We start from the raw sequence: 15,107 nt of genomic DNA, 5'->3' as shown, positions 1-15,107 counted from the left end.
CCGGTGAAGAATGAAGAATTCCCCAAGTACCTCGGAGTCACCCTGGATCACACCCTCACCTATCGTGATCACCTGAAGAGGGTGGCTGATAAACTGAAAGCAAGGGTCAACATCTTCGAGAAACTTGTAGGCAACAGCTGGGGATCCAATGCACACACCCTCCGTAACGCAAGCTTAGCCTAGTCTACTCACAGCCGAGTTTTGCTCAACAGCTCGGGCTAATAGCTGCCCCACCAAACGAGTTGACACTGTCCTTAACTCTGCAATTAAGGGCCATCACAGGGACACTTCAGTCAACACCTTTGCAGTAGCTCCCTGTCCTCTCTCTCATATCACCCCTCCCAGCATACGCAGAAGGGTTGAAAGATTGGTGCACTATCGTGGCTAACTCTGACCGTCCCATCCATGCTGACTTGAACAATCTGCCCAACATCTGCCTGAAGTCCCACAAACCCTTCTGCTCTTTCATTAAATCCCTGGAAGACTTTGACTCCAAGACTGAGTGGCGCGGAGCCTGGAAAGATGCCGACACCAACACCATCACAGACCGCACCGTGAAACCACCAGGTTTTGACCTCCATCGCAAGCAATGGCTAACCCTGAACAGAATCCCCCACCTGCATAAGTGGGGGATGTCAGACAGCTCTGCTTGCGACTGTGGACATCCAGACCAGATCATCCCACGCATCGTGAATGACTGCTCACTGAGGCTTTTCTCTGATGGCATCAAAGCCATCCACCCAGTAACTGATGCTGTCCTGGCCTGGGATGTCGACCCTTGATCTATGACTTTAGGCTATGCATGCCATACACAAGAAGAAGATGATCAAGATACCTTATCAAAGCAAGTTCCATTTGCCCACATAGGCCTGTATTCCTCTAAACCTTTCCTGTCCATGTGCCTTTACTTCACCTACACTGGGGGAAAAATGATTTTTTGCACTCACCTTATTTATTCCCAGCTTATTTTGTGGCACCTCTGTAAGATTATCCCTTGGCCTCCTGCACCACAAGGAATAAAGTACTGGGCCACCCAACCTCTCCCTATATCTCAGGCCTTCAAGTCCTGACAACATTCTCATAAATCATCTCTGCACTCCTTCCAGCCTAATGGCATCTTTCCAATAGCAGGCTGACAAAAACTGGACACAATTTTCCAAGTGCAGCTTTGCCAACATCTTGTACATAACATCCCAACTTTTATACTAATTTCCCTGACTGGTGAAGGCCAGCATGTCAAAAGTATTCTTCACCACCCTATTTACCTGCAATCCCACTTTCAGGAAACTACTTCTGCTCCTAGCTCTCTCTGCTCTATGCTCTGCTGGTTTGACTTGCCAAAATGCAACGCCTCGCACTTCTCCAAATTAAACTCTGAAGAAATTAGCCATTTCTCAGCCCACTTGCCCAGTTGATCAAGATCCTGCTGTAATTCTTGATAATCATCTTCACTTCCTACTATTCCACTTATTTTAGTGTGATCTGCAAATTTACTCGTTATTCCTTGTACATTCAAATTCAGATTATTGATATAAATGACAAACAGCAATAGGACCAGCACTGATCCCTGAGGTTCATCACTTGTCACAGGCCTCCAGTCTGAAAAACAACCTTCCATCTCTACTTCCTGCCATGAAGCCAATTCTGTATCCACTTAGTAGAAACAAGGAACTGCAGATGCTGGTTTACAAAAAAAGATACCATGTGCTGGAATAACTCAGCGGGTCAGGCAGCATCCCTGGAGAACATGGATAGGTGACGTTTTGGATTGGGACCCTTCTTCAGACTGGATCTCAGGGATGCTGCCTCACCCGCTGAGTTACTCCACCACTACACGTATGTTACTCTTGCTCTTTGTGTCTATCCACTTAGCTGGATCTTACATGGAATTATCAGTTTAAATTCCCTGATTAATCTAATGACATTCTTTCTCAGATCTCCAGATTATTAGTTCAGTAAATTATCGATTGTGCTACTATGCAAGTGGTTGCTTTGCCAGCAATAAGGGCAAAAAAACGTGGTGAGATTCAGTATCCCTCAGATCTTACCGAATTAAACACTTATCCCTTGTGGCTGAAGTCTTGGACAATAGAATCCCAGTTACTGGAGGCTTGTCATTCACTGGCTTTAGATACTTGATAACTTGAAATATCTCAATTTTCCACTACCCTTTAGTAACCTGATTCCATATTGGAGCAAGCAACACTTTTCCCCATAGCAAATATACAGATGGTGGTTTTATATGCTACTGATTGTGCTTCTAGTCTTTCCTGTTGGTGTCCTCATTTAGTGTTGTCTTTTCTGTGATTGCACAGTGCATACAACAAAATGTCAGTGCATCCTTCCCTTAAATAAACTGTCTTCAAGATGGACACAAAATGCTGGAGTAACTCAGCGGCTCAGGGAGCATCTCTGGAGAAATTGAATAGGGTGAGGTTTCGTGTCGAGACCCTTCTTCAGACTGAGAATCAGAGGAGAGGGAAACAGGACATATGAAAAGGTACAAAGAACAAATAAATGAAAGGTATGAAAAAGAATCAAAGCCAGTAACGATGATCAAGGAATCGTAGAGCCCACAAAGGTCTATTGTTGGCTGTGGAAAAGGTGATAACGAGTAAATCCAAACATGTTTTCATGATAGAATGGTTATCGTAAAACTACTTTTTTGTCCTGAACCCTCCAAGTTCACACGCCAGTCAGGGAAAGAAATCTGTCAGATTCACCCAATCTGGCCAGTGTGATTTTAAAATCCATTAACAGTGTATTTTGACTCAACTGCTCATTAGAATAGATTAGTTGTTGCTTCCTGTTGTTGCGTCCTGCTTTTGCATTGTAATTACTGTGATTGGGTTCTGTGTTTATCAAGAAACTAATGGGAGAAGCTAAGGATCCACTTATGTCACTTAGGATTGGTCAACAACGCCCATATCCTTTGGAAAAAATGAATGATCAAGGGTGATGTTGAGAATGAATATATTTAATCTGCACGAGACCTGAGAAAACCCGAGATGATCGAAAAATTTGAAGAACTAATCCAAGTACTTCTACCTTCTGTGACATCAAAGCACTGCAAAAAATAAGTTAATTCATTGTTATCCACATTCAAAATAAAGTTGTAGATGTGATTTACCCTATACAAACAGAATTAGGTATGCCAGATGTTTAAGAAAGAACTGCAGATGCCGCAAAAACCGAAGGTAGACAAAAATGCTGGAGAAACTCAGCGGGTGAGGCATCTATGGAGTGAAGGTATAGGCAACGTTTTGGATCGAGACCCTTCTTCTGCCTCACCCGCTGAGTTTCTCCAGCATTTTTGTCTACCTTGGGTATGGCGGATAGTATTTTATACGAATGATGTTCCAGTCTCCAGGCCAATGTTTATCGATAAAGCCAAGGTTTTTATGTCATGGTCTGAACTGAACCATGTGCATTTTCTGATGTCTTGCTTTCCCCACTTCAAATCCTGTATCAGGCATGCAGAAATTGGCAGATCATGAAGCAGCAGAGATAGAGATTGTGACTTTGATAAATTTATTCCATGAAATAAAATACCAGAGCACACAGACATTTGGCTGTTGAGTAGAGCTACTGCTCGTAGAAAAAAGCTGTTTTTATGTCTGGTTGTGGCGGCTTTGACAGTCCGGAGTTGCCTTCCAGAGGGAAGTGCATCAAAGAGTTTGTGGCCAGGAAGAGAGGGGTCAGAGATGATCTTACCCACTCGCTTCCTGGCCCTTGCAGTGTACAGTTCTTCGATGGGGGGAAGGTTGCAGCCAACAACCTTCTCGGCTGATCGAATGATGTGCTGCAGCCTCCGGATGTCATGTTTGGTAGCTGAGACAAATCAGACCATGATGGAGAAGGTGAGGACAGACTCTATGAAGGCAGTACAAAACTGGACCATCATTGCCTGTGGCAGATTGTGATTTCTCAGCTGCTGCAGGAAGTACATCCTCTGTTGGACCTTTTTGATTGTGGAGTTGATGGTGGCCTCCCATTTAAGGTCCCTGGAGACTTAAATGAGAGGGAGAAGAATAAATCGGAGGTATCAGTATTACAGTTGAACAAAGGGGACTATGGAGCCATGAGGGAGGAGCTGGACAAAGTTGACTGGAAAGATAACCTAGCAGGGATGACAGTGGAACAACAATGGCAGGTATTTCTGGGAATAATACAGAAGGTGCAGGATCAGTTCATTCCAAAGAGGAAGAAAGATTCCAAGGGGAGTAAGGGGTGACCGTGGCTGACAAGTGAAGTCAAGGACAGGAATTCTCTGCCCCAGAGGTCGGTGGAGGCCAGTTCTCTGGATGCTTTCAAGAGAGAGTTAGATACTCTTAAAGATAGCGGAGCCGGGGGATATGGGGAGAAGGCAGGAACGGGGTACAGATTGGGGATGATCAGCCATGATTGCATTGAATGGCAGTGCTGGGTCCAATGGACAAATGGCCTACTCTTGCACCTATTGTCTACTGACTCCATAGATGTGACTGGTATTGTTCATGGTGAGTGGGGAGAGGGGAAGCTCTCCTAAAGTCTACAATCAATTCCATTGAGCTCCAGGTTGTTGTGATGTGACCAGGACACCATCTGTCTCACTTCCTGTCTGTAGGCAGATTCCTCCCCATCCTGGATCAGTCCAATCAGGGTTGTGTCGGCTACAAACTTGAGTAGCTTGACAGGAGTCTGCGGAGGTGCTGTTGTTGGTGTTGAGAGAGTAATGGCGAGGAGAGAGTCTATACGTCTATTCTGAGGGTCAGCGGGTCTGAGATGTGCTTCCTGTCCGTCAGGAAGTTGGTGATCCACTGACAGAGGGGTTCAAGCACAATCAACTAGGAAAGTTTGGAGTGTAGTAACTCTGGCACAATGTTGTTGAATGCAGAGCTAAATTCCACAAACAAAATCCTTGCATCGGTCCCCTGGCGGTCTATGTGCTGGAGGATGAAGTGCAGGCCGAGGTTGACTGTGCCATCCATTGATCTCTTTCCCCTGTATGCAAACTGCAGGGGGTTTGTGATATTTTTCAGGTGGGCCAGCACAAGTCTTTCAAGGGTCTTCATGATTACAGAGGTCAGTGCGACAGGCCTGTAGTCATTAAGACCAGTAATCCTTGGCTTTTTGGGTACGGGAACAATAGTGGAGTCTTTGATGCAGGCAGGGTCAATGCAGGTTTGCAGCGACCGATTGAAAATGTCTGTGTAGACTGGTGCCAGTTGTTCGACACAGAGCTTGAGGGTAGAGGGGGAAAACATTGTCCGGTCCTGGAGATTTCGGGCTTTTCTGTTTCCTGAATAGCTTTTCCACCTCTATTGCTATTGTTAGTGATGGAGAAGTGGCCAGACTGATGTTGGGCAGCAAGGAGGGGGTGGATCTTCAGTCTGATTGTTGCAAATCTGATCGATTCAAGAACGTTCTAAAGCACAGTAATTGCAGGAGCTCAGAATGAATCTTTTCCTGGCCAGTAAACATAAAGTGGGCCCCCATCCTCACCATCGCTTTTAAAGGAGTGAAGCATTTTCCAGTGATAGATGAAAGTTCAAAGCATGTCTAGATGGATAAAAACTTTTTAAATTGTTGATTCCACCACCTATTTATGCCTGAACTTTTGAAGATAATTTTCAGAAAAGCAGAATACTGCAAATATGTGCTCGAGCCAGAGAATTCTTGCACACATCGTTGCTGATTGCAGTTAATTCCTGCAAATATGCTTGCTATTTTTCTTCCCTCATTATGTAATGTCATTAATACAACTTATGGACCAAGATATTAAAGATTAATTTTTACAGGATAAAAATTTGAGGAAGCTGTTGGGTCATGATGCCAATCTTCAAGGTTTGGCTTCAGTTCAAGACATCAAAGGCACACTTTATGACATTGCTAGAGCAAGGGATTTGGTTGGAAGGGAAAGCTTGAAGAAAATTGTGTCCCACTGTGAAGTTCAGTGAGACATCTAGTGATGAAGAATAATATGAAGCCTTTAATGTTTGAAAGTGAAAATCAACCTAGGCAGCAATTGACACCTTGGTAAAGATCCCTTCCCAAACACAGTGTACAATTTAATTGGCAACAATAGAAAAGATTGGGTTGAAATGAACAAAGTTGGTATACATGTTTCAAGTGCTGTAGATGTTATAGACAATATAATAAATCCCAGGAAGCAGAAAGAAAGTGATCTAGATTCTAGAGAAAAAGATCATGGTCCAATACTGCTTCAGCATTTGACATAATCGTCAGATTTGCAGAAACACCACAAAGCTGTGTAGCTGTGCATTTTGCAGTCTAGTCTTACACCAAATTTCAAGAGCCAATTAAGATGCCAGATTTGTGATTTATTTGAGGACACACCCCACCATGAGCTTACCATGGGCTTTGAGGTGATGACAATAGGTGCACGAGTAGGCCATTTGGCCCAGCACCCCTATTCAATATGATCATGGCTGATCATCCAACTCGGTATCCTGTACCTGCCTTCTCTCCATACCTCCTGATCCCTTTAGCCACAAGGGCCACATCTAACTTCCTCTTAAATATAGCCAATGAACTGGCCTCAACTACATACTTTGGCAGCGAATTCCAGAGATTCACCACTCTCTGCGTGAAAAATGTTTTTCTCATCTCGGTCCTAATAGATTTCCCCCTTATCCTTAAACTGTGACCCCTTGTTCTAGACTTCCCCAACATCGGGAACAATAATCCTGCATCTAGCCTGTCCAACCCCTTAAGAATTTTGTAAGTTTCTATAAGATCCCCCCCCCCCCCAATCTTCTAAATTCTAGCGAGTACAAGCCCAGTCTATCCAGTCTTTCTTCATATGAAAGTCCTGACATCCCAGGAATCAGTCTGGTGAACCTTCTCAGTACTCCCTCTACGGCAAGAATGTCTTTCCTCGGATTAGGACACCAAAACTGTACGCAATACTCCAGGTGTAGTCTCACCAAGACCCTGTACAACTGCAGTAGAACCTCCCTGCTCCTATACTCAAATCCTTTTGCTATGAATGCTAACATACCATTCGCTTTCTTCACTGCCTGCTGCACCTGCATGCCTACTTTCAATGACTGGTGTACCATGACACCCAGGTCTTTCCTGCCTTCTCTCCATATCCCCTGACTCCGCTATTTTTAAGAGCCCTATTTAGCTCTCTCTTGAAAGCATCCAGAGAACCTGCCTCCACCGCCCTCTGAGACAGAGAATTCCACACTCACCACTCTCTTTGAGAAAATATGTTTCCTCGTCTCCGTTCTAAATAGCTTACTCCTTATTCTTAAACTGTGGCCCCTGGTTCTGGACTCCCTCAACATCGGGAACATGTTTCCTGCCTCTAGCGTGTCCAAACCCTTAACAATCTTATATGTTTCAATGAGATACCCTCTCATCCTTCTAAACTCCAGAGTGTTTAGCTGATCCATTCTCTCAGCATATGACAGTCCATCCCGGAAATTAACTTTGTAAACCTACGCTGCCCTCCCTCAATAGCAAGAATGTCCTTCCTCAAATTAGGGGACCAAAACTGCACACAATACTCCAGGTGTGGTCTCACTAGGACTCCGTACAACTGCAGAGGGACCTCTTTGCTCCTATATTCGATTCCTCTTGTTATAAAGGCCAACATGCCATTCGCTTTCTTCACTGCCTGCTGTACCTGCATCGGGTACAGCAGGCAGTGAATATGGTTGAGATCCACTGGTTCTCCCTTATCCACTCTACTTGTTACATCCTCGAAAAATTTATCAGATTCGTCAGACATGATTTACCTTTCATAAATCCATGCTGACTTTGTCCAATGATTTCGCCACTTTCCAAATGTGCTGCTATCCCATCTTTAATAACTGATTCTAGCAGTTTCCCCACTACCGATGTTAGACGAACTGGTCTGTAATTCCCCGTTTTCTCTCTCCCTCGCTTTTTAAAAAGTGGGGTTACATTAGCTACCCTCCAATCCTCAGCCTCAGGAACTCCAGAATCTAAAGAGTTTTGAAAAATTATCACTAATGCATCCACTATTTCTGGGGCTACTTCCTTAAGTATTCTGGGATGCAGCCTATCTGGCCCTGGGGATTTATCGGCCTTTAATCCATTCAATTTACCTAACACCACTTCCCGGCTAACCTGGATTTCACTCAGTTCCCCCATCTCATTTGACCCCCGATCCCCTGCTATTTCCGGCAGATAATTTATGTCTTCCTTAGTGAAGACAGAACCAAAGTAGTTATTCAATTGGTCTGCCATGTCCTTGCTCCCCATGATCAATTCACCTGTTTCTGACTGCAAGGGACCTACATTTGTTTTAACTAATCTTTTGCTCTCCGCATATCTATAAAAACTGCCAGTTTTCTTTCATAATCTATTTTCCCTTTCCTAATTAAGCCCTTTGTCCTCCTCTGCTGGACTCTGAATTTCTCCCAGTCCTCTGGTAAGCTGCTGTTTCTGGCTAATTTGTACGCATCATCTTTTGTTTTGATACTATCCCCGATTTCCCTTGTTATCCACGGATGCACTACCTTCCCCGATTTATTCTTTTGCCAAACTGGGATGAACAATTGTTGTAATTCATCCATGCAGTCTTTAAATGCCTTCCATTGCATATCCACCGTCAACCCTTTAAGAATCAATTGCCAGTCTATCTTGGCCAATTCACGTCTCATACCCTCAAAGTTACCTTTCTTTAAGTTCAGGACCCTGGTTTCTGAATTAATAATGTCACTCTCCATCCTAATGACGAACTCAACCATATTATGAGCGGAGGTGTTCGGCGAAACGATCGCCCAACCTCCGCTTAGTCTCCCCGATGTAAATCAGCTGACAGGTGTTCGGCGATCGTTTCGCCGAACACCTCCGCTCAGTCCGCAATAACCTACCTGAACTCCCGGTGGCTCAGCACTTCAACTCCCCTCCCATTCTCAATCCGACCTCTCTGTCCTGGGTCTCCTCCATTGCCAGAGTGAGCAACACCGGAAATTGGAGGAACAGCACCTCATATTCCACCTGGGCAGCTTGCGTCCTGATGGCATGAACGTTGAATTTTCCCAATTTTGCTAGCCCTTGCTGTCTCCTCCCCTTCCTTAACCCTCGAGCTGTCTCCTCCCATCCCCCCCGCCCTCGGGCTCCTCCTCCTCCCTTTTTTCTTCCTTCTCCCCCCCCACCCCCCATCAGTCTAAAGAAGGGTTTCGGCACGAAATGTCGCCTATTTCCTTCGCTCCATAGATGCTGCTGCACCCGCTGAGTTTCTCCAGCAATTTTGTGTACCTTCGATCTTCCAGCATCTGCAGTTCCTTCTTGAACACTTGATCTTTCCGTCCTGTTTTTGCTACCAAAGTGGATAACCTCACATTTATCTGAATTAAACTTAATCTGCCATGCATCTGCTCACTCCCCCAACCTGTCCAAGACACCCTGAATTCTCATAGCATCCTCCTCACAGTTCACACTGCCACCCAGCTTTGTGTCATCTGCAAATTTGCTAATGTTACTTTGAATCCCTTCATCCAAATCATTGATGTATATTGCAAATAGCTCCGGTCCCAGCACCAAGCCTTGCAGTACCACACTAGTCACTGCCTGCCATTCTGAATGAGACCCGTTAATCCCTACCTACTCTTTGTTTCCTGTTTGCCAACCACTTCTCTATCCATGTCAGCACTCTACCCCCAATACCATGTCCCTAATTTTGCCTACTAATCTCCTATGTGGAACCTTATCAAATGTTTTCTGAAAGTCCAGGTACATTCCATCCACTGACTCTCCCTTGTCCATTTTCCTAGTTACATCTTCAAAAATGTCCAGAAGATTAGTCAAGCATGATTTCCCCTTCGTAAATGCATGCTGACTTGGACTGATCCTGTTACTGCTATCCAAATGTGCGGCTATTTCATCTTTTATAATTGACTCGAGCATCTTCCCCATCACTGATGTCAGGCTAACTGGTCTATAAAAGGCGACAGATAGCACAATGGGCTAAGAGTTCGGCTGGCAACCGGAAGGTAGCCGGTTCAAATCCCGCTTGGAGTGCATACTGTCGTTGTGTCCTTTTCACCTTTGCCTGTATAATGTGACTCCAGCATCTTCCCCCCTTTCATCACTGATGTCAGGCTAAATTGAATCTGGTCATATTTCATTCCCCTGTTTTCTCTCTCCCCGCTTTCTTAAAAAGTGGGATAGCATTAGCTCCCCTCCAATCCACAGGAACTGATCCTGAGTCTATAGAACATTGAACATGACCCTGAAGAAGTGCAGGGTATTTTAAGGAAACTAGACAAGATCTGAGGAACTTTCCACCATCCACTTCCATTGTGCATTTGATTAACCAGCACTTATCAAGCCTGGCACCTACTGGATAACTGGTTATTTACTCTCAAATTGCCTGTGTTCTGAAGCAATGGCATCAGTGCCCTCTAGAGGAGTAAAATATTTACTGCAGTGAGTTGTTCGGCTCACCAGCACTCGCAATCTTCAGTGGAAGTCCTCTGTACATTAATTGTAGCTTTTCATTCAGTATAATCCTAGATTCTCCGAATCCTGAAAAAATAATGTATGATTTTATGAGGTTTGAACAATTTTATTTTCTCCCATTCCAGTCATTTGATGCCACATCTCTAGTGACACGACTCTTATTATGTGGTTTAGAGACATAGTATCATAACATGCCTATTGGCCCACCGAGCATTCATATTATTTCTGTTATCCCACTCCCTACATATTAGGGGCAAATTTATGGATGACAATTACCATACAAACCCACAAGTCTGAGATGTGGGAGGAAACCGGAGCATCCAGAGGAAACCCATGCGGTCATGGGGAAATTGTGGAAATTCCACACAGCCAGCACCCAAGGTCAGGAACGAACCTGGGTCTCTGTGCTGTGAGAGTAGCAGTGTGTCTCTGTGGGTCTCAGTGCTGTGAGAGAGCTAGGTAGGGCTCATAAAGATAGCGGAGTCAGGGGAGAAGGCAGGAACGAGGTACTGATTGGGGATGATCAGCCATGATCACATTGAATGGCAGTGCTGGTTCGAAGGCCAAATGGTCAACTCCTGCTCCTATTGTCTATTGTCCCTGTGTCTGAATCTTCTGCCTTTAACAGGAGATTAAACCTTGTCCCCACTAGTCCCCATTTACCAACAAATTACTATCTACTTTTCTATCATTGCATCTTCTCGGACAATTTGACACAGCTCTTCTACAGTTATCTTCAAATTGAGGAGATATAGATTTTTAAAGGCTCATTTTGAAGGAACTTTTGTGTATTATAGATATACAACTTTAAAAAGTTTTGTGGGATGAGGAAAGAATAATCTAGATATAAGACATGCTTTTGATATTTCTTGGGCATCTTTGGTATAGTCTAAGTGCAAACTATTGACCTTAAGAGATTGTGTATATAGCTCCAGATCTGTTCTAACAGATTTCTTACTGATGAGCAAAGTATTTAAAGCAGAGAAAAATCCTTTTAGTTCAACGGGTCTATTTTTGGTGTTATTGCTCTATAGGAGCTTTTTCCGCTTCTCATCCTGTAACCACTTAAGTTTTTCTTTCTATTCAATTCTCCTCGGTAAACAACCTGCAGTTTTGTTCATGGAGTTGACTTGTTGCAAAAATTGTCTTCTGTTCCATGTCCTTCACAGAAACCACATTTGCTTTCTAGGATTAGGCCCCCCTGCAGATGAGTGATTGTTGAACAGGATTCTAGCAAGGAGTAATGCGATTGCTGATTATTGCAGACTTAATGGCTCCCGCAATGCTTGTATAGGAAAGTAATTAAAGCGCCCTTGAAGTCCTGGGTTGTTCTTGCCTTATTCCAAAATATCTCAAGTAGCTGTGACAGTTCCTTAATCAACAGTGGACTCCCATTGAAGATTTCTGCTGGTCTAGCATTTACTCCTGGGAGCTTTTCGAAACGTTAATTGCAACATTGGCTTTTGAACTTCCGCCAGGGCTGGGAGTTTGTCAAGAGTGGGATTTGGTGGAAGTTGTGGCGTGCGACCTATTGCTTCACCACTAATTGTAGATGGTCTATTTAGGACAGTTAAAATGCTCAGCCCATCTCTAAGGTCCGCTTCTTTACAATGACGTGTCAGTCCCTCTGCATTCTGTAGCAGTGAGCCAGCAGACGGTGATAATCATATGATTTTAGAGTAGCACAGAAAAGTTTCGAACCTTTTTGTTCTTGTTCAGGAACATTACTGTGACGTTGATCCTGCGCCTGGCGGAGCATTTTTCGGACATGACTGAATGTTAGAGATGGTATTCTATTTAGAATGTAGGATCACTCTGGTGTGCTCTAAAATGTGTGTTTCTTGTTGAGCAAAGGTACTGCTTATTATCTGCCACCCTCTGAACAGAACTGTGTCCAAGCAGGGTGGCACGTCCGTGTATAAACATTATATCCCCAGCTAAAAAATGTTGGCAAAAAATAGATTCATCTCAACCTGAGATAATGTTGATTATCTTTCCCATCTGCTGCCTTCCAGTATTACTCTTATTTGAGGAGAATGCGTTGCCTCCTTACTGGACTATGATGCACGTACATGGATGTACACAGATTGATACCTTATTTTGTTGTCCAAGCTGCTAGATGGATACAATTCCATCATGCCAAGTTGATGCACTAGAGATGTATTTTAAAATCTGTTAAAATTGGAGCATTATATCCAGATACAGCTCGGCTACAAACCCACTCATTGTTAGTTGTGAAAGGGGAGGAGTCAAAATGGAACCAGTATTTCCTAGTTAAAGGCAGGAAGTAAACCCAACACATTGATGCAATCATAAAGAAACCCCATCAATGCCTCTACTTCCTTAGAAGTTTGAGGAGTACTCAAGTATGTTGACGAATATGCTCGAGTTTCTTCAGGTGTACTGTAGAGAGCATATTGGCTGGTTGTACCACGGCCTGGTTTGGCAACTCAAATGTCCAGGAACGAAGGAGATTACAAAAAGTGGTGGACACTGCCTGGTCCATCATGGGTACCGACTTCCTCACCATTGAAGGGATCTATAGGAGGTGCTGCATCAAAACGGCAGCCAGTATCATCAAGGACCTACATCACCCTGGCCATGCTCTCATTTCACTCCTGCCATCGAGAAGAAGGTGTAGGAGTCTGAAAACCGGGACCTCCAGCTTTTTCCCAGCAACCATCAGGCTATTGAACACTACAAATACCAACTAAACTTCAAACTATGAATTGTCTTGGTCGTACTAGAGACTTTGAGCATTTATTTTGTACTCATTGTTTTTTTTAACTTGTTTGATTTATTATGTTATCCATTGAATACTGTGTTTACAGACCTACTATACTGCTGCAAGCAATAATTTCATTGTTCTGTTTTTGGTGTATGTGACAATGAAGCACTCTTGAAGATTATCATCCTTAATTTCGTCCATCTCCTCCATCACCCCCTTCCACTCCCCCCACAAGCAGGTGACAAAGAAATCAAAAGCTTGTCAGCAATGATTACCTTTTTTTTAAACCAAATTTCAGAACTGAAACAGAGTTGGAAATAGGAACCCAGAGAATAGTGTAATCTTTCCAAATGTGTTGCTGAGTCTCAAACGCTTACTGCAAAATAGAAACATAGAAAATAGGTGCAGGAGGAGACCATTTGACCCTTCGAGCCAGCACCGCCATTCATTGTGATCATGGCAGATCGTCTCCAGTCAATAACCCATGCCTGCCTTCTCCCCAATGTTCTCTGTGCTGACCTGCATATTTTAATAAAGGTTTCAATGGTCTTTCATTGTCACGTGTACCAATTAAGGCACAATGAAATGCAAATTACCATACAGCCAAAGTAAAAAAGTAACAAGACACGCAACTACATAAGTTAACGTAAACATCCACCACAGTGGATTCCCCATATTCCTCGCTGATGGAAGGCAATAAAAAGTCTAATTTTATTCCCTCATCTGTAATAGAAAGTCAAACAACAATATAATGTGTGAAGATATGATGGAAGGCAATAAACGAGACTTTCCGAAACCAGTGTGCACATTTATGGAAGCTTTTCAACATTACCCACAGATTATGGCAAACATTGAGAGAGTTGGGTTCCAGTGCCCAACACCAATCCAGGTAGGAACACTTTCACTTTGTATTCAACCAGTTGCTGTAAATTGATCATTCTAGTAATGTCAGTGAAATTTAGTTTTGTGATCTGTGGAATGTGTTTTTGCTCTTCAGTCTCAAGCATGGCCAGTGATTCTGCTGGGGTTTGATCTGATTGGGATAGCACAGACAGGAACTGGAAAAACGTTGGTGTATCTTTTGCCTGGGTTCATCCACCTGGATCAGCAGCCGGTGTAAGTTATTTGGCCTTTGTCACGTTGACCAATGGTTATGAAAATCCCCTCTCCATCTACCCATCTCGGGTAACAAACCCGAAAAAGCACCCCACTTCCAGATAGGGTTGAAAGAACCATGGAGCTGCCAAAACCATTTAGATGGGCTCGGGAGCGGCATACAGTGTGGCAAGGCAAACTCTGATGCTACTCCCCACGATTCTCTCGAAACTAGCAAAGTCGAGCCCATGAGGCACATACCAGTCGCTGGTAGTTATGAGCAAATATGATCAGGTTGAGATTCAGAATAATATGAACTGGCACTGAAGTGAGGTATTGAAAAGTAGCAGGTTAAGAGGAACTATTCATTGATAGTATGGATGGGAAGAAAGGGTGGGGAGATGTTGCCACACTATCAGCTGGCGTGAATAATTTCAAAGGTTTCGAAGGTCTTTTATTGTCACGTTTACCAATTAAGGTACAGTGATATGCAAATTACCATACAGCCATACCAAGACACACAACTACATAAAAGTCAACAAACTTCCACCACAGCGGATTCCCCACATTCCTCACTGTGATGGAAGGCAATAAAGTCTAATCTTCTTCCCTCATTTTTCTCCTGCGGTCGGGACAGTAGAACCATCCATCGGGGCGATCGCAGCTCCCTTGTCGGGGCAGTCGAAGCTCCTGCGGCTTGGAGTTCCCGAAGTCAGTCTTTGACCAGAGACCGCAACCTCCGTGATGTCAAGTCCGCGGGCTCCCGCGGTAGAGCTCAGAGGTCGATCCCTGGCAAAGGGATCGCAAGCTCCGCGATGTTAAAGTCCTGCCGTGGAGCTCT

General features: G+C 44.0%; 1 protein-coding gene across 1 annotated transcript in view; it reads left to right on the top strand.

The window, feature by feature from the left end:
- ddx43 (DEAD (Asp-Glu-Ala-Asp) box polypeptide 43) overlaps positions 1–15,107 on the top strand; it is a 74,189-nt gene that overhangs the window by 19,065 nt on the left and 40,017 nt on the right. Inside the window, exons 6-7 of the mRNA XM_055635218.1 lie at positions 13,904–14,060; positions 14,169–14,287. Coding sequence (XP_055491193.1) covers positions 13,904–14,060; positions 14,169–14,287 — 276 coding nt within the window. The remainder of the gene's footprint in view (positions 1–13,903; positions 14,061–14,168; positions 14,288–15,107) is intronic.

Source organism: Leucoraja erinacea, chromosome 5 (assembly GCF_028641065.1).
Source record: "Leucoraja erinacea ecotype New England chromosome 5, Leri_hhj_1, whole genome shotgun sequence".
NCBI lineage: Eukaryota > Metazoa > Chordata > Chondrichthyes > Rajiformes > Rajidae > Leucoraja > Leucoraja erinaceus.
This window is presented reverse-complemented; position numbering and strand designations above follow the sequence as displayed.